General features: G+C 40.9%; 1 protein-coding gene across 1 annotated transcript in view; it reads left to right on the top strand.

The window, feature by feature from the left end:
* The window catches only part of Mlh1 (mutL homolog 1), a 45,475-nt gene that overhangs the window by 1,561 nt on the left and 25,468 nt on the right, over positions 1-18,446 (top strand). Inside the window, exons 2-9 of the mRNA XM_059268797.1 lie at positions 1,363-1,453; positions 4,357-4,455; positions 6,659-6,732; positions 9,895-9,967; positions 11,042-11,133; positions 12,216-12,258; positions 12,632-12,720; positions 15,137-15,249. Coding sequence (XP_059124780.1) covers positions 1,363-1,453; positions 4,357-4,455; positions 6,659-6,732; positions 9,895-9,967; positions 11,042-11,133; positions 12,216-12,258; positions 12,632-12,720; positions 15,137-15,249 — 674 coding nt within the window. The remainder of the gene's footprint in view (positions 1-1,362; positions 1,454-4,356; positions 4,456-6,658; positions 6,733-9,894; positions 9,968-11,041; positions 11,134-12,215; positions 12,259-12,631; positions 12,721-15,136; positions 15,250-18,446) is intronic.

The raw sequence follows: 18,446 nt of genomic DNA, 5'->3' as shown, positions 1-18,446 counted from the left end.
CAGGGAGCTTGGGGACGTTTGATTGGGTGTAGCACCTAGACTGCCATAGTACAGCTTTTGTTTCTACAATGTTAGATAAACTATAAGGATAAGTTGGGTCAGTTATTGTATTATAAAACTAAGCTTAAAAATAGCATAGTTTATATTCGAGCAGAGATTTTTGCATGGATTCTAGTTAAGTGCTTTTTAAATAGTTAAGGTTTTTGATACAGAGGTGCCAAGAAAAGTTTATTATTTAAGTAACTTACTGTCTTTTTTCAATAAAGAATTTTTCATGAGAGGAATTGATAACTTCCCTTTTTCATGCAGCCCCAGGCCAAATTTATTTTCTGTGGTAGATAACTTCTTCCTTTTTAAGATTATTTCCCCTGTTTAGCTTAATTAAATTTGTTTACTGATTTGTCTGTATGATGGAGGTTGTGTGTACAGCACACTTGTGGAGGTCAGAAGAGAACTTTGAGGAGTTGGTTCTCTCCTTCCATCTTGTGGGTCCCAGGGATTAAACTTAGGTACTCTGGTTAGTGGCAGGTGCCTTTACCTCCTCAGACATTTTATGAACCCTATTAGCATATTTTTTACATTTAGATTTTTATTTTATGTGTATGGGTGTTTTGCCAACATATGTCTATGCACTGTGTGCATGGATTGCCCTCATAGGCCTAAAGAGAGCATCAAGTCCTCTGCAACTGGAGTTACAGAGGTTGTGAGGCACCCTGTGGGTGCTGGGAATCGAACCCTGGTCCTCTGCAGGAGCAGCCAGTGCTCCCAACTGCAGAGCTGTCTCTTCAGGCCCCACCCCTTAACGCTCCATTTTTTGTTTATTTGATTTTAAGACAGGGTTTCTTTGTGTAGCAGTCCTGGCTGTCCTGGAACTCCCTTTGTAGACCAGGCTTGCCCTGAACTCACAGAGATCCGCCTGCCTCTGTCTCTCGAATGCCAGGATTAAAGGTGTGCGCCACCATGTCCGGCTCCCCTTAAGCTTCTTAAAGAAATTTTTGCATGGCAGTTTTTCTTTGCTTCATCATCAGTTTTCTTGAAAATATAAGAGTAGAGGAAAACTTTATTTTTAAATGATATTTTATTAGAGTCGCTTAGAAACCAGAGACTGATTAAAGTTGTTTTAACAGTAAAATTAGTTGAAAAGAGAGTAAGAAACGAATGTGCTAAAAGGACTGTCCTTCAGGAACAGAAATGTTAGCTCTGCACTTACCACTTATGTAATGTATACATTCATACAGTACCCACATTGAGTTTGTAAGACAAAGAGAAAATATGTTAATCAAGCATTCTGTTTGGAATTTGTTATTATAATACGTGTGTCAAGGTAGTTGCAGCTGACAAAATATTTTCTCTGATTGCCAGTTTAGATGCAAAATCTACAAATATTCAAGTGATTGTTAAAGAAGGAGGCCTGAAGTTAATTCAGATCCAGGACAATGGCACTGGAATCAGGGTAAGTAAAACCTGGGGGAACTGGGTTTGTGTGTTTCAAACCTCTAGGAAAATGTAAGACCTCACCCTAGCGTAGTGACTTTAGTCTTTTGCAGAAGGTGTTTTTGATTGAAAGCGTGAACACTAACAATAATTATGTATTAAGTTTCTATTGTGTATTGGACATTGTTGAGGGGATATATCAGTAAATAAAATGGACAAAAATCCTTTGTTTTCTGTCCTGGTAGTGGGAGTCGGTAAATAGTGACTAGTATGCCGGATGGTATACAGTACTGTACAGAAGATAACAGCTAGAAGGAAGACAGGATCAGAGAGCGGGAAGGATGCTGCAATCTCCATTTATTGGTGACTCAGGAGGGCTTTAGTATGGATATGAAATTTATGGAGAAAACTAATGGAGATCGAGGAACAAGTTATGAAAGTGTTGAAAGGATGAGTGTCCTGGGCAGAGAGAACAATAAAGACAAAAGTCTTAAGTTGAGGTATTCCTGAACTTGATGGACCAGTAAGAAAGCCAGTGTGTCTCCAACAGGGAGACATGAGGCCTAGGAGGAAACATGGTAGATCTTCTGGCCATAGCTGCTTTTGGCAGCTGTGGTGGATAGGACCCAAGGATTCTAAGCAAAACAGCTCATGGTATGGTGATGTGTTTTACTAAAACAGTAACCTTTGAATGGGCCTGGAGTGATGACTCAGTGGTTAACAGCACTTGACACGCTTGCAGAGGACCCAGATTCTGTTCTCAGCACCCATATCAAATGTCTCACAATAGCTAGAATGCCAGTTTCAGGGGTTCCGGTGGCCTCTGAGGACACTTCATGAATGTAGTACACATACAATCAGGCACACACACATACACATAAAAATAAAATTAAAAATTTAAAAGAGACTGTTGGAAACAAGTTGCTGAAGGGCAGTGTGGAGGCAGTCAGAAGACTCTGGTAGGAACCCAGGAATGGGGTCACAGTGCCTTGGACCAGTCTGATTGTATTTGAGATGTAAGGACCAGGGAGATTCCTGAGTTAATTCTGAAGGCAGACCTCTCAGAATTTGCTGATGTGGGATAAAAAGTAAGTAATTGAGTAAGAGTTGTCACTTATCGGAATGGGCAAGATTATGAAAGAAAGGTTTGAAGGGAAGATAAGCAGTTCATTTGGGAGTACGTTAAAGTGCCTTTTAAAGGTGTGTGTGTCTCAGTGACTACATGAAGAAGTCTACAGGTAAAAATTTCAAACTTTGCATTTTGATATATGAAAAGCTTTAAGATTCATGAAAAGATGTTCAGAGGTAGCCATTACAGAAGTGCATATCCAAGCTGTAATGAGATACCATTTCACTATGACCACAAAGAAATAAAATTATATAGATTGTTAGAAGGTAGAGAATTCAGTCTCTGTGCATTGTTGGTGGGAATGTAAAATAGTGTAGCAATTACGGAAAGTGATGTGGTATTTTCTCAGAATTACAATTACTGTTTCTACTTCTGTGTATATGCAGGTAAGTGAGAGAGGGACATGGGTAGATTTGTATGGTTATATTCATAACATTATTTACAATAGGCCAAAGGTAGAAGTGACTCATGTCCATCAGCAGATAAATGGATAAACTGTGACACACATCCACACAGTAGAAGAGTATTCTGCCTTGGATAGGCATGAAATTCTGACATGCTTCAACAGGGATAAACTTGGCAGACTTTATATTAACTGAAATAAATTAATCACAGAAAGTAAAAGGATTAAACAATTCCTACTATATAAGGTTTCTAGAGAAGTCAGACTCAGAGAGATAGAATGTGGAATGGTGATTGGCCAGAGATTGGGGGATGAGGAGAATGGAAAGTTACTGTTAAACAGGTACTAAGATCCAATTTAAGAAAAATGATGAAGTTCTAGACATGAATGGTTGTGTATTTTTTACTGTTAAATTTATATAAATTTAACTAACATAAATATGTACTTAATGTACTGAACATTAAGTGGTTAAGATGAAAAGTTTTTTGTTTGTTTTTTTTTTTTTTTAAGATTGTGTGTGTGTGTGTGTGTGTGTGTGTGTGTGTGTGTGTGTGTGTGTGTTTGGGCTGTATTTATTCCTGTGAGTGTTAGTCCGTATAGAGGCCTAAAGAGGGCATTGGATTCCCTGGAGCTGGAATTAGAAGTAACTGTGAGTCACCTGATGTGGGTGCTAGGATCTGAAGTCAGGTCCTTTGGAAAAGCAGCAAGTGCTCTTACCACACTGAGCCAGCTCTCCAGCCCTTGTTTATGGCTTTTGCGGCAGGGTCTCTTGTGACTTAGACTTACCTTGATTGCACTGTATAGCTAAGGGTGACCTTAATTCTTATCCCTCCTACTTCTATTTCCAAAGTGCTAGGATTTCAAGTGTGTGTCACCACATCCAGCTAAAATGAAGATTTTGTTGTATCTATTTTTACTACAATTTTAAGAGTTGTAGATTAAAAATAAAGATTTGTTTTGTTTTAATTTAAAAAGAAAATGAAATTTGGGTATGATGTCAAATGCATACAATTCCAGCACTTTAGAGGTCAAGGTTGGAGAATTAAGTTTGACGCATCCTGGGCTATACAATGAGACCCTGTCTCAAAAAAGGATGGGGAGCGGGCAGGAGAAAGACAGAGATGAGTGAGTACAGGTAGAGAAGAGGTCTAAGGGTGGAGTCCCAGTGCTAGGAGGTGGGGACATGAAGTGGAAACGACCTTACACTGAGAAGGAGGACTTAGTGAAGAAGGTGAGCCTCCAGGTCCGCTGATGTCTTGGGTAAGGAAGGTAGTGCTAATTTAAACCTCTTCGGAGAACTTCTTCTCAGATGAAAGCAATACATTGAAAATCCAGAAAGATTTGGAAAATGAGAGACATAATTATTTACTCTTCCCCCTTAACCATGTAGAAGGAAGATCTGGATATTGTGTGTGAGAGGTTCACTACAAGTAAACTGCAGACCTTTGAGGATTTAGCCAGTATTTCTACCTATGGCTTCCGGGGTGAGGTAAGCTAAGGTTTAAAGAAATGTATAAAAATGTCCTCCTGTGATAATGTTGTCATTTCTCAACAGGGACAAATGAAATTTAATACTTTGTACTTGTTAAATACATACAAATTTTAACAAATTTAGCTTTTCAGGACAGAATTTTTCAAAAATATTTGATATACTACTTTATCTACAGAGGCACTGGATATCATGTATCTCTTTATAGAAGTCCCTAAAATCACCTATGAAGTTTTATCAAAAAATCAAATGTGAATCTGATCAACACTTTCATCCAAATATCAGTGTATGGAAAATATAGAGGGCATATGGGAATGGTAATGTAAACCATACTGGGATTAGAAAACTACATACAATAGACTCAATTGGTAATCCTCACAGGAATAGAGAGCAGAGAAGGAGCAAGGACCTGTAAACTAAAAGATATTTGAAGAGCCTGAGAATCCACTTCATCTGATCCCGATCCCTCTCTCTCTGAGTCTCTCTCTTTGAAACAGGGTCTCACTATCTCAACGAAAGTAGTCCTGACTGTCCTGGAACTGACAAAGATCTGCTGCTTCTGTCTTCCCAGCACCCCCACACTCACACTTCGTTGAATCTTACCTACATCCTAATTTGAGCAAATGGCGATTTTTTTTTTCTTTTTTTTTTCCTTTTCAAGGTAGAAATAGTTGAACATATTGGCTCACTTTCTTCCTAAAAATACATAGGATTGTCTTCTATGAGCAGGTCTTGCCTTACATGGGTCTCAAAGTCATTTATATTTTAAGTGTGTTTTATGTTTTGAACCAGGTCTTCTATAGCCCTGATTGGTCTTGAATTCCTTACGTAGTTGAGGCTGGTCTTAAGCTCCAGATCATCCTACCTTTACCTCCAACATATTGGGATTACAAGCTGCACTACCACACCCAGCTCAAGTCTGTAAGTGTTGAAAATTATATAAGCCAAGCTGGGTGCAAAGGTACATGCCTATAATACCAGTACTGAGACAGGACAATTGAGAGTTTGGAACCATCCTGGCACAAAGGGAGAGAGAGGGATAGACTACACAACCTGGGGAAATCTGGTGATGACCAAGTCATCTCTGAGCCTGAAGAATATTCCCTTTTTTGTTCATTTATTTTTGAGATGGAGTCAAGCTCCTTTGCTGATCTCAAAGTCCTGGGTTCAGGTGATCCTCCTGCCTCAGCTTCCCAAGCAGAGCCATGTTCCTTTTAATGAATTGAAACTGCCTCAGATGTGTACATATTGTTGCACAGACCCATTGTAGCAATTTTAAATTCATATTTTTATTTTTTTAAAGATTTATTTATTTATTTATTATGTGTACAGTGTTCTGCTTGTATGTATCCCTTCAGAACAGAAGAGGGAGCCAGATCTCATTACAGATGGTTGTGAGCCACCGTGTGGTTGCTGGGAATTGAACTCAGGACCTCTGGAAGAACAACCAATGCTCTTAACCTCTGAGCCATCTCTCCAGCCCAAAATTCATATTTTTAAAAATATAATTGTTTCTATAAAGCAGTTTTAGGAGATCCTTTTTTTTTTCCTTCTTTCTGAAAGTATATTTTTAATTTCTCGGAAGATATGACACTGAAAATATATTAAATACATTTGCTACCATTTGGAACTGAAGTGTCCCCTAGAGACCCATGCACCAAAAGCTTGGTCCCCAGTTCATTGTTAGTGGGAGATTATTGAAGCTAAGTAAAGGGGATAGTGAAACCCCTTCCTGTTCCTTTTTTCTTTGGCCTCTGTGGATGTCAGGTGTGAGTGGCTTTGGTCTCCATGAACTCCATGCCAGGATGAATTTCTTCAGCACGGGACCAAAGCATCAGGACCTACTGACCGTGGGGTGGGTCCTCTAAAACCATGAGCTAAGAGAAGCCTTCTGTCTCTAAGTTGATCATCTCATGCCCTGTTGGAGTAATGGGAGCTGTCCAGCACAGCCCTGTGTACCAGCACGAGATGCAGTTGTGTTAACACAGGAAGTGTTTGTAATTCCTCTTGGAGTTTTAATATATGCTTTCCCTTGTTTTAGTAATTACCCTAGGAATTAGATTTTATCTCTTTTTCTTCAAACATCATCAAATTGTTCATTGTTGCTACATGAATGTAGATCAAAAGAGGCAAGTTAGGTAACTTTCGCCTTTGATGAAGCAACAGTGAGTTTTTCTTTCATCTCCTTTCCTCCCCTCCCTAGGCTTTGGCAAGCATAAGCCATGTGGCTCATGTTACTATTACAACCAAAACAGCCGATGGAAAATGTGCATACAGGTATGTGATAATGACTTTTGTGAGGTATTTGATCTCAGTGTGTCCCTCCCTAAACATGTTACATTGTTGTTGTTGTTGTTGTTAAGATACTAGTTATCTTCCCTTCCTATGAATAAAGTGTTCATCCACAGGGATGATCATAAGGTGGTACTCTTACTTCATGGCTCCTTTTTAAATTTTAAATACATTTATTTTATGTGTATGGATATTTTGACCACATGCGTACCTGTGTACCAGGTACATGTCTGGTGCCTTTGGAGGCCAGAAGAGGGTATGGATCTCCTGGGACTGGAGTTACAAATGATTGTATGCTGCCATGTGAGTTCTGTGTATAGAATGCAGGTCCTCTGCAAGTTCCCAGGTCATGAGATGTATCTTTTAAAGAGATAGTGAAACCCCTTTCTGCTCCTTTTCTCTTTGGCCTCTGTGCTCTGCTGGAAGATCAGCCAGTGCTTTAACAGCTTAGCCATCTCTAGCCCCACTTTCTGGCTTCTTAAGAGATAAGTTGTGCCATGCCATGGTGGTGCATGCCTTCAATCCCAGCACTTGGGAGGCAGAAGCAGGTGGATCTCTGAGTTTGAGTCCAGCCTGGTCTACAGAGCGAGTTCCTGGACAGCCAGGGCAATGCGGAGAAACCCGAGACCCTGCCTTAAAAAAACAAAAGAGAGAGAGAGAGAGAGAGAGAGAGAGAGAGAGAGAGAGAGAGAAAGAGAAGTTGTAACATAAACATTGCAAGCACCAAGAAAGGTGTATATTGCGCATAGATTTTTCTAAGCAAATAGTAGTTGCTAGTATTATTTCGCCTTTGCCCTTTGGTGGGGTAGCACTTTGGGCTAATTACAGGTCTGTGGCTGGGATGCTGAAGACCCACAATTCATTTGCTAGCTCCTGAGCTTCTGGTTCCCTTCAGCCTGTGCCTGTGGCAGTTGGCTGCTGGCTGGCTGTTGTGCTTCCAGTTTACAGAGGCTCAGAATGGTCCTAGGACAGAACAAAAATGGGATTCAAGAAATCAAAATCATGCTCTGGTTTTTAAGCATTGGCTGCCACTGGCTAAAGACTAGGAGTAGTATCTAATGAGTGCAGAAAGAAGAAAGAAAAGCAAGAAGACAATACATTTAAGCATGAATGTTGTAAATTAAAACAGGAAATTCTGTGTCCTCCATCTTTTTCTGAAGACTAATGTGTGCTGTAATAGAGAGTGCTTCAGAATATGCAGGGCAGATGTTAGGGGGCTTGATTCTATGTGAATTTGGGTGGGCTGATTGGCATGTTATAAGCCAGACAGACAATTGTGTGTTAAGTTTTGTGCAGGTACCCTGAGGTATAAGTTTTGTTTCATGACCTCTGGTTTTGTGTTATGCCTTACCTGGGACTTGTAGTGGCTCCCTTCTGAGGCAGGATGAAATCTAGAGGTATCCTCTTGACATCCAGTGCCTTCCTGTGCTGGATTGTCTTATGTCAACTTGATTCAAGCTAAAGTCATTTGAGAAGAGGGAACCTCAATTAAGAAAATGCCTCTAGGGCTGGAGAGATGGCTCAGTGGTTAAGAGCACTGGCTGCTCTTCCAGATGACCCCAGTTCAGTTCCTAACACCCACATGGCAGCTCACAACTGTCTATAACTCTAGTTCCAGGGATCCAACATCTTTACACAGACATATATGCAGGCAAAACACGAATGCACATGAAATAAAAATTAATTAAAAAGAAAAAGAAAATGCCTCTATAAGATCTGGCTGTAAGATATTTTCTTAATTAGTGATTGATGGTGGGGGCAGCCCGTTCTGGGTGGTGCCATCCCTGGGTTGGTGCTCCTGGGTTCTATAAGAAAGCAGGCTGAGCAAGCCATGTAGAACAAGCCAGTAAGCAGCACCCCTCCATGGCCTCTGCATCAGCTCTTGCCTCCAGGTTCCTGCCCTGCATACGTTCCTGTCCTGACTTCTTTGATGATGAACTGTGATGTGGAAGTATAAGCCAAATAAATCCTTTGCTCCCCAAATTGCTTTGGTCATGGTGTTTCATCACAGCAGTCACTGGCTGAGACACTTCCCATATGCCCTGAACCCACTTTCCAGCCCCTTCTCTCATATTACCAAGTGCCAAGTCTTCCAGAATTCCTTGTTCTCTGACTTATAAGATGCTTTTCTTGCACTATTCTCCTGAAACTATTCCTCCTCAAAGCCTTGATGAGTTTCCTTCCTTTCTCTGATGCTGTCACCTACCCAGCTCACCCCTCTCCCCAAGGCCGAAGGGTTCTTCCTGCTTTCAGGATCACTTAGCACATTGGTCTACACTTGGATAAAAGACTGTTCCTGTGCCAGATCAAGAACTGTTTTGTTTGTGGGATATTGTGTTTTGTTTTGGTTTTGAGACAATATTGCTGTGTACCTCTGGCTGCCTGGAACTTGCAGTGACCCTCCTGCTTTTGTCTCTCAAGTGCCTGGGATTACAGGTGTGCACTACTGTTGCTGGCTAAGGCCTTTTTTATTATCAGGACCTCAGCAGGCAAATGGTTGCAAAATTGCAGCAATATTTACAGCTACCTTCAGCAATGGCAGAGCTGTTGGTTAATAACTCAGAATTTAACAGTTCAGGCAAGGTTTGCTATAATAGGGCTTTAAAATAAAATCTAATTAACAATATATAATATGGCTATGTTATAATGTATTGATACAATTTTTATTTTTAAAGTGTGGTAATATGGACCGAATCCAGGTAATAGACACGATTACGAAAGAGGTTAGAGAGCACATTGTTTTACTAGTTCTATTGTGGATTTTTGTTTTGGGTAGTGGATAAGCACATAAAATATATTTCATACTGAAAGTGTAAAATTTAATGTGAAGCACTACAGATTCATTTCTCAATATCTGTTCTAACTGTATAGAAGTTCATTGTGTTATATAGACTTTGGGCCTGGTTAATTTTGGTGTCTGAGGTTTTATTTATTTGCACTTTTTTTTTTAAAAAAATCATAAAGTTTGTCATTTTAAATGTGGAGTATTAATGTATTTATTGTTTTATGTAGTTCAGGAACTTGCAAGGCATTTCCAGTGTTGAGGTTACAGATAATATGCTACTATATCTATACCATGATTTGTGTTTTTATGCTTTGGATAATCATCCTGTTAGATACTAATAATCTTTTATGTTTTCTGACTAGAGCAAGATACTCAGATGGAAAGCTGCAAGCCCCTCCTAAACCATGTGCAGGCAACCAGGGTACCCAGATAACGGTAAGAATGGTACATTCTGGTGACAAACAGCTTTGTAGGAATGCTTGAAGTAAAATATAAGATGGCTTTGAGTTTTTGATGTAAAAATCAAATAAATTTTGGCTTCTAATAGAAGTCCCAAGATACCTACGCTTCTAAGTAAGAAAAATGATTATTGGGTTTTATGACATGGCAGCCTGTCTACCTTCTTGTCTTTCGTAAGGGACTGGAATGGTAAACATCAGCGGCAGAGTAGTTGGCATTGAAAAAACATTGTTGACTCCAGAAGACATGGGTTGGAGTCCCAGTCTTATCTTTTAGTGTGTGTGTTCACAGGCAAATCACTTAACATCTCAGAATTTCACTTTCTAGTGTCTCCAGTGGAAGAAAGAATTCCTACCTGTCTGCCTCAGAGGGCCTCGGGTGGGTCATGTGAATGTTGTTAGTCAAGAGGAAACTCATCATGCAGCCTTATCATAGCATCTCAGTGTCTTTCCAGTCTGGGATCCCATAGAGCACCTCACTTTCATGTTACACTTCTCTGGTCCCTTCACTCCTGACCGCAGCTGTAGCACATCTCAAGTCCTAAGCATGAGAGACAGGCAGGAGGCAGAAACGAACCTGGGCTTCAAAGTGCTGCCTAGAGGGAGCCTTAGCTGCATGCATAGTGTGATTGTTGAGAACTCCAAATCATCTCCAGAGTTTTATGATTGTCTTTAGTTTGAAAAATGTCTCTGAATGCCATGTAATATAGTAATTGATTATAGAGTTACATTCATGTCTTATTCTCTTGAGCAAGACAATAATTTTAAATGTCCTCATGTTTTTAGTCCTTTATATTTTTAACAAACAACATGCCATAGAGCCATCCCCTATTATCTGTTTGAGAAGTTAATGAATGTGGATGTAGGAAAAATACCCTTTAATTCCCTTGTTGATGCTTCCTTATCCCTTTCCCCTCCCTGAGTCAGGACTTAGAACAGTGCTGTTGGTAATGTCACTGGGTTCATTACCTTGAGATCCAGCTTTAGGTAGACAGTGCAAAGCTTTCCATATACATCCATGAACTTACAAGACAACTGGATCTCTCTTCAGGTGGAGGACCTTTTTTACAACATAATGACAAGGAGGAAAGCTTTGAAAAATCCAAGTGAAGAGTATGGGAAAATTTTGGAAGTTGTTGGAAGGTACTGTCTGAAATCCGGGAGTGAGTCCTTGAGCTCTGTCATTAAAGGAATGTGCCCCAGCGCTTATATATTGAGAGTATTTGAAAACTGGGTGCAGACAACAAAGCTGGCCTGTGTGCTGGTCTGGTCCAGTTTGCTCATCAGCCCTGAGTCTTGACTCATCTTGCCAGGGGCACAGTTGGTCTCATGGTGGAGTTCACTGCTGGCTGATGAAGCGAACTGATCTTAGCTACCTTGAGCCAAAAAGAAATCACTGAATAGTTGCTCACTGGGTAGGAAGAGGTAAGACAGGGTATTCTCTTCTGCCTCTGCTTTGAAGGTCTGTCCTGGACAGTGCTATGGTTGGCATTACTGGGATTCATGGTTCTGTGCCCACAGCTCTGATGGAACTTCTTGGTTGGCAGTCTTTACTTGGCATGCCTTAGGAGGGATGGGATAAAAGGAGTTTCCCAAAGCAACTTGGAGGCTATTAATAGGAAAAGGGGACTCAGAGCAGCTAAAAGCAGAATTGTGTTTCAATAAATGTAGTATATTTGTACAAATGGGTTCTAAATGTGGTAAGGTGGAAAATTGTTATTTAATAAATACATTTCTTTGAACATGGTACTTTGGTTCATGGGGTTGGTGAACAGAGGAATGATAAAGTTGTCTTCAAAAAGGCTGTGGAGATACTGGAGCAGGACCCAGCAGCTGGGAAAAAGCAGTGGGGAGAATCAAGTACAGAGGGTAAATCTGAGTGTTAAGGATGTCCTGATGGCAGCCAAGGCCTTCTAATGTCATGAAAATAATCCTGTAGGTTCAGATTGTGCCAAGATCCAGTCAGCAGCCTGTAACATTCAGTGTTTTGTTTGACGTAGTCACATTTGGCAATGTTATCTCCATGAGTCTAGTCTCTGTTGCTTTGTTTTATTGTGGATAATATAGGTTATATCAAGGTATTTTGATTGTACATATATTGTACATATCTTTGTTTAAGTCACCTTTTTCTTATAAATCTACCAATATATTTAATTAAAAGTAGATCTCTGAATTTATTATGCATTTGACTATCCTCTGCTTAGCTTTTACCTTTTCTTTTCCAGGTATTCAATACACAATTCAGGCATTAGTTTCTCAGTTAAAAAAGTAAGTCATGATTTTTTTTCAAAAAGATACATTCATTTTTGTTTTATATGTACAAATGTTTTTCCTGCATGTATTTCTCTGCACCATGTGCATGCCTGGTGCCCACAGAGTCCAGAAGAAGGTCATCAAATCCCCTGGAAGTGGAGTTACGGATGGTTGTGAGTACTGTGTGGATGCTGGGAAAAGAACTTGGGACCTCTTCGAGAGCCTCAGCCAGTGTCTTAATGGCTGATCCACCTCTCCAGTCCCTAAGTTATGATTTTTGAAGGACAGTTTGTATTAGGAAAGAAAGTAGGAGATTTTTAAGAAATAATTCTACTTCTCATCCAGTAATGCCATTGGATGTCAAGTCACCATGCTGTCTGTTTTCCAGCAAGGTGAGACAGTGGCTGATATCAGAACACTACCCAATGCCACCACTGTGGACAACATTCGTTCCATCTTCGGAAACGCTGTTAGTCGGTATGTGAGTAATCCATGTTTAACAAAATCTTTCGAATCCCTTCCCTTGATTCATCAACCCATTGCATTATTTTCAAACCTGCCGAGACAATGGATGCTGTTAGAGTTGGCGTAGTCAGATATCTGGGCCTGTTTTCATGTTTCACGTTAGTTGATCCAGTCTCTATCTCATGTAATCAGTGCTCTCTGGGAGTTTTGTCTCCTGAGTGCTGTGCCTGTATATCCACTTGTTCTTTTGGACTTTATTTTCAAAATGTTTGTAATTTAGAATTCTGTCACCCTTAATGTTCCTGTTTTCCTTTTATTGCATTATTGCCAGGTGAGGATTTAATTTACTTGTCATTCAACATTGATTATTTGCCTTTCTTATTTCAAGATTTGTATCAGAATTTAGGGGTGTAAAGGTGAATGAAATTTTTCTGTTCCCATTTTTATTTTTTTGGCTTTTCAAGACGGTTTCTTTGTGTAGCTTTGTAGCCTGTCCTGGAACTCACTCTGTAGATCAGGCTGGCCTTGAACTCATAGAGATCCACCCGTCTCTGCCTCCCAAGTGCTGAGATTAGAGGCGTGTGCCACCACCGCCCAGCGAAAATTTCTGTTCTTAAAGACTAAATTTGCAGATGTTAGCAGCCCATCATTAACAAAGAAGACCCAAGAGAAGAATTTGCTTATATTTCAAGTTCCTCTTGGGCGCCCCTCTGTTTGTAAAACCCACCATTTCCATCACAAGTTTCTTGCTAGGAATTCCTGATTTGGACTTCACAAAGTCCCTAAGGCCCATGCCATACCCCAGGTGACAATATTAAGATTCTCCCTGTGCCAAGCATACATGAGGCACACATGGAGCCAGCCGGATCTGCCTTGACTTTTCCAAGGTCTCTAAAGCATCGGCATTTTGTCCTAGTACTGAAATTCTACTTCCAAGGACAAACTGTTGGTTCTTTGAGTCAAACCAAGGGAACAAGGAGTCCGCTTGTCACCACCTTTTCTTCCTAATTAAATGTAAATGAGTTCATTTACAAAGCTGTACTCCTAGATCAAAGGAAGATCTCTGTTCTACAGGGTAACTTTTAAGAGCTTTTGACAAGATTTTAAGACTGAACACTAGTTATGGACTCCCTAGGGGCTATAAGAGATTGGAATGGTCCCTAGAGAGCATTTCCAGAAGTAGGTTTCCAAAGAAAACAAAAAACAAAAACATAAACAAGTTGGGCGGTGGTGGTGCACCCCTTTAATCCCAGCACTCAGGAGGCAGAGCCCGGCGGATCTCTGTGAGTTAGAGGCCAGCCTGGACTACAGAGCGAGTTCCAGGATAGGCTCCAAAACTACACAGAGAAACCCTGTCTCGGAAAAAGGAAGAGAGAGAGAGAGAGAGAGAGAGAGAGAGAGAGAGAGAGAGAGAGAGAGAGAGAAGAAGAAGGAGGAGGAGGAGGAGGAGGAGGAGGAGGAGGAGGAGGAGGAGGAGGAGGAAGAGGAAGAAGAAGAAGAAGAGGAAGAAAAGGAAGGAGGGAGGGAGGGAAAGAAGGAAGAAAGGAAAAAAAACAAGTAGGTTTCCAAACTGGCCTGAGACATTGGAGAAAGAAGCGGTTTGTGGGTCAGTGTGTCTGTACACCACTGCAGGCTGCACTCTGCACCCTGGCACTCAGAGGGCATGTTACTGCAGGAAAAGCATCCCTGGTGTGCACAGCAAAGTCTAGTGAGTGTTGTACTGTAGTAGGGATATGGTAGTGAACAGATGGAGTGATTCTTGTTCTCTCAGGACTCTAGTTGAAGGAAGTGAGATAATTATGCTATTCATTAGCAGGCTGTGCTGATACCTCCAAAGAAAAATAACAGGACAAGAAGGGAAATCTCTAGAGTCCATGAAGACTGAAAAGGAATGTGAAGGCTGCTAGGAATTACCTAGTTGCCAAAAGGTTTATTCTGAAAACTTAGGAAGAAATAAGTGTGGCTTTTCAGAGAGACCGACTGACTCTTGTTTACCTGTCCTTACCAATAAACACTCTTGGGAACCTCATTGGTGCTGTGCAGTACAGTAAAGGTTCAGGTCAGCAGAGATGAGTTTTGAGACTTAAAGCTTTGGGGTTTAGTGACAATAAAATTTCAAGCAAAGTAAGGATTGAGAGCTTAGACTCATCTTTACTTTTCAGCAGTTGGAGTAGTGTCCCACACTCAACATAAATACCTGAAAACACTGAGGAGGTGGGTGGATAGATGGATGGACAGATAGTGTAGACTCATTAGACCTCAGCTGAACCTAGTCTCAGGCCTTTCTTTTTTTTTTTTTTCCCCAGAGTTGGTTTATGGGAAAGAGCCCTGGGTTTTTTGTTTTTGTTTTTATTTCCTATTGTGATTCTTTTATAATGTGAGATTTCTTATACTTAGAAAAATCTCAAAATTTCTCTTTTCTAAACAGAGAGCTGATAGAAGTTGGCTGTGAGGATAAAACCCTGGCTTTCAAAATGAATGGCTATATATCCAATGCGAACTACTCTGTGAAGAAGTGCATTTTCCTACTCTTCATCAACCGTAAGTGAGAAAGAGCCAAGTGTCTGCACATAGAGCTTAATGGAACCTGGAGAGTTCCTGATTCCCAGGTTCGATTGCACGGGGGAAAAACTTCGTGTCAGAATTTCGCCCTGTTTTACCTTAAGTCTGTGATGTCGGCTGTCACAGTCTGGCCCGTTACCTTGAGCGCTGCAGGCCAGAATGCCTTCCTCATGTGCTTGCATCACAGCCTTTACAAGCAGGCCCAACTCTACCCTACCTAGGTCAGGGGCTGCTTTTCCACATTGTATAGCAGAAAACCAAGACTTGGGTATAGGCATTGTCACTAAAAAGCTGAATCCTAAGACCCTTGAGAGTTTTTCTTTTAAAGAATTAAATTTCTAACACTAAGGATAATTCTAGAAATCAAGGAAGAAATTAAATTACCTTGAATTAGTTCTTTTCTCTCTGATGACCTATTATTTACATGATTCTTATTAAGTGCCATTTGACTTGGATTTGTATAGCTTAATTGTATATTGCAAGGGTTGGATGGTGCTAGAGTACATTGCCCCCAAACCCCCACAGTCTCAACTTAGCTTCTGTTCAGATGCAGGACGCATCTTTCCATTCATTTGATTTTCATATTCTTTTTTTATTAGAATTTTTTTATTCATTTTACATATCAATCACAGATTCCCCCTCTTCCCTCTTCCCGCCCCTCCAGCCTCCCCCCCACCTCCCACTCCAACCCACCCCCCCATTTCCTCCTACAAGAAGGTAAGGCCTCCTGTGAGGAGTCAGCAGAGCCTGGTACATTCAGTTGAGGCAGGTCTAAGCCCCTCCCCTTGCCTCAAGGCTGTGCGAGGTGTCCCACCATAGCTAGTGGGCTCCAAAAAGCCAGATCATGCACCAGGGATGGATCCTGATCCTACTACCAGGGGGCCTCTTAAGCAGAGGGCCTAGCTTCAAAGTTGTTTTTTTGTTTTTAAGCAAATTGGAGTTTACTAAGAATCAGTTTTTAATACAGATTTAAGATGGGTATTGAGCCGGGCGGTGATGGCTTACGCCTTTAATCCCAGCACTCGGGAGGCAGAGCCAGGCGGATCTCTGTGAGTTCGAGGCCAGCCTGGTCTACCAAGTGAGTTCCAGGAAAGGCGCAAAGCTACACAGAGAAACCCTGTCTCGAAAAACCAAAAAAAAAAAAAAAAAAAAAAAAAAAAGATGGGTATTGAGGGAATGAAAGAGGAAGACTTAGAAAGAGGATAGTATACACTTAAGACATGGGTATAGGCTTTGAAAATAAATTTATTTATTTTGCATGTATGAATGTTTTGCCTCCATGTATATTTGTCTACTATGTGTATGCCTGGTGCCCTTGGAGGCAAGAAGTGGTTGGATCCCCTAGAACTAGAGTTAAGGATGGTTGTGAACCACCATGTGGGTGCTGGGAACTGACCTGGGCCCTCTGCAAAGCAACAGGTGCTCTTAACTGCTGAGCATCTCTCCAGCCCAAGGGTATATGGGTTTCTTTTGAGAGAGTGTCACCTCTAACATGTGTTTTTTGTTTTGTTTTGTTTTTTTAAGGCATAGATATATTTACTTTGTTTCTTAATTTGCATACAAAGTACAAGGTTTCATGGCATTTTCATGCATACATTTTGTCCATCCTCGGCTCCCCTCCCCCTGCCTGTGCCTTTCCATGCCTAGTAGTTCCATTTCCATTTTCACGTCACAGTGATCTGTCCCATGCCACATTTGTCTACCTAAGTTAACTGAGTTAACTTAGTTCCTGAGTTAACTCACTATAATTTCCAGTTCAATTCGTTTTTCTGTAAATTAATGATTTCATTTTTTTTATGACTTATTCCATTGTATATATAGACCACATTCTCATTATTTATCTGGTGATAAACATCTAGGATGATTCTATTTTCTTGCTATTGTGCATAGGGCAGCAGTGTACATGTGCACATGTATCTCTGTGGTGTCTTACAGGTCCTTTGCCTTTATTGGAAAGCATTTCATCATAAGTTTAGTTCTTACATTCTTTGTTTGCTATTGGAAATTGTATATTTTCTTCCTTTTTTTAGCATTAAGTGGCTATAATGTCTCAAATTATACATCTTAAAACAAATTTTTTTATTTGTGTGTGTGTGTGTGCGCGCGCGTGCGTGCGCGCACTCATACATGCATGAATGTGGGAGTACAGTGCCTGCAGAGTTCAGAAGAGAGTGTTGGTTCTCGTAGAGCTAGAGCTTCAGGTAGTGGTGAGCTGCCTGATGTGGGTTCTGGGGTCCTGTGTAAGAGCAGCAGCAAGAGCCACTTCTCTGGCATCCAAGTCATGTATGTTTACAGCAGTTGTTCAGAGCAATCCAGGAGCAGTTAGGAGAGGCCAACCACTGGTAGACAGGTTGTCTTAATGCCATTTATGTTAGCAGACATTTTCCCTACTATCCCAAAGACTTATCATGTACAAGTCTTGGGAATAGCATTTTATTTGTTTTGTTCTGAATGTAAGATTTAACAGCACTGGGGGACAGTGAAGGCTCAACAGGTAAAAGTACTTGTCAGCAAGCCTGATGACCTGAGTTTGGGTCCCAGGACCCACACAGTACTCCTGCAAATTGTCCTCTGTCTTAGTTAGGGTTTCTATTGCTGAGAAAAGACACCATGACCACAGCAACTCTTAATAAGGAAAACATTTAATTGGGGCTGGCTTACAATTTCAATATTTAGTCCATTATTGTCGTGGTGAGAAGGATGGCAGCATGCAGGCAGACATGGTGCTGGAGAAGAGCTGAGAGATCTCCATCTGGATCCACAGGCAGCAGAAGGAGACTGTGAACCACACTGGGTGTAGCTTGAGCATAGGAGACCTCAAAGCCCACCCCCACAGTGGCACACTTCCTCCAACAAGGCCACACCTCTAATAGTTCCACTCTCTGTAGGCCCAGCATTCATACGCATGAGTTTATGGGGGCCATACCTATTCAAACTATCACATCCTCTGACCACCACATGTACTTCTGCCCCCCAAAATAAGTCAGTGTTTTTTAAAAAATTAAGAAATAACTGCTCTGTATCACATATGGTGACTGCAGAGCAAACAAGCAAAAGTCATTTGAGTGTCATCTGACTGCCTTATTCGTGGTTTTGATGGGTCCATGTACCATAGTCTGTGTTAACATTGGACAGTTTGTTCACAATGGCAAAAATAGGCCAGTTTCCTCTTCTGT

This window comes from Peromyscus eremicus, chromosome 7 (assembly GCF_949786415.1).
Source record: "Peromyscus eremicus chromosome 7, PerEre_H2_v1, whole genome shotgun sequence".
Lineage (NCBI taxonomy): Eukaryota > Metazoa > Chordata > Mammalia > Rodentia > Cricetidae > Peromyscus > Peromyscus eremicus.
Note: the sequence above shows the minus strand (reverse complement) of the source record. Positions and strands in the feature narration are given on the sequence as shown.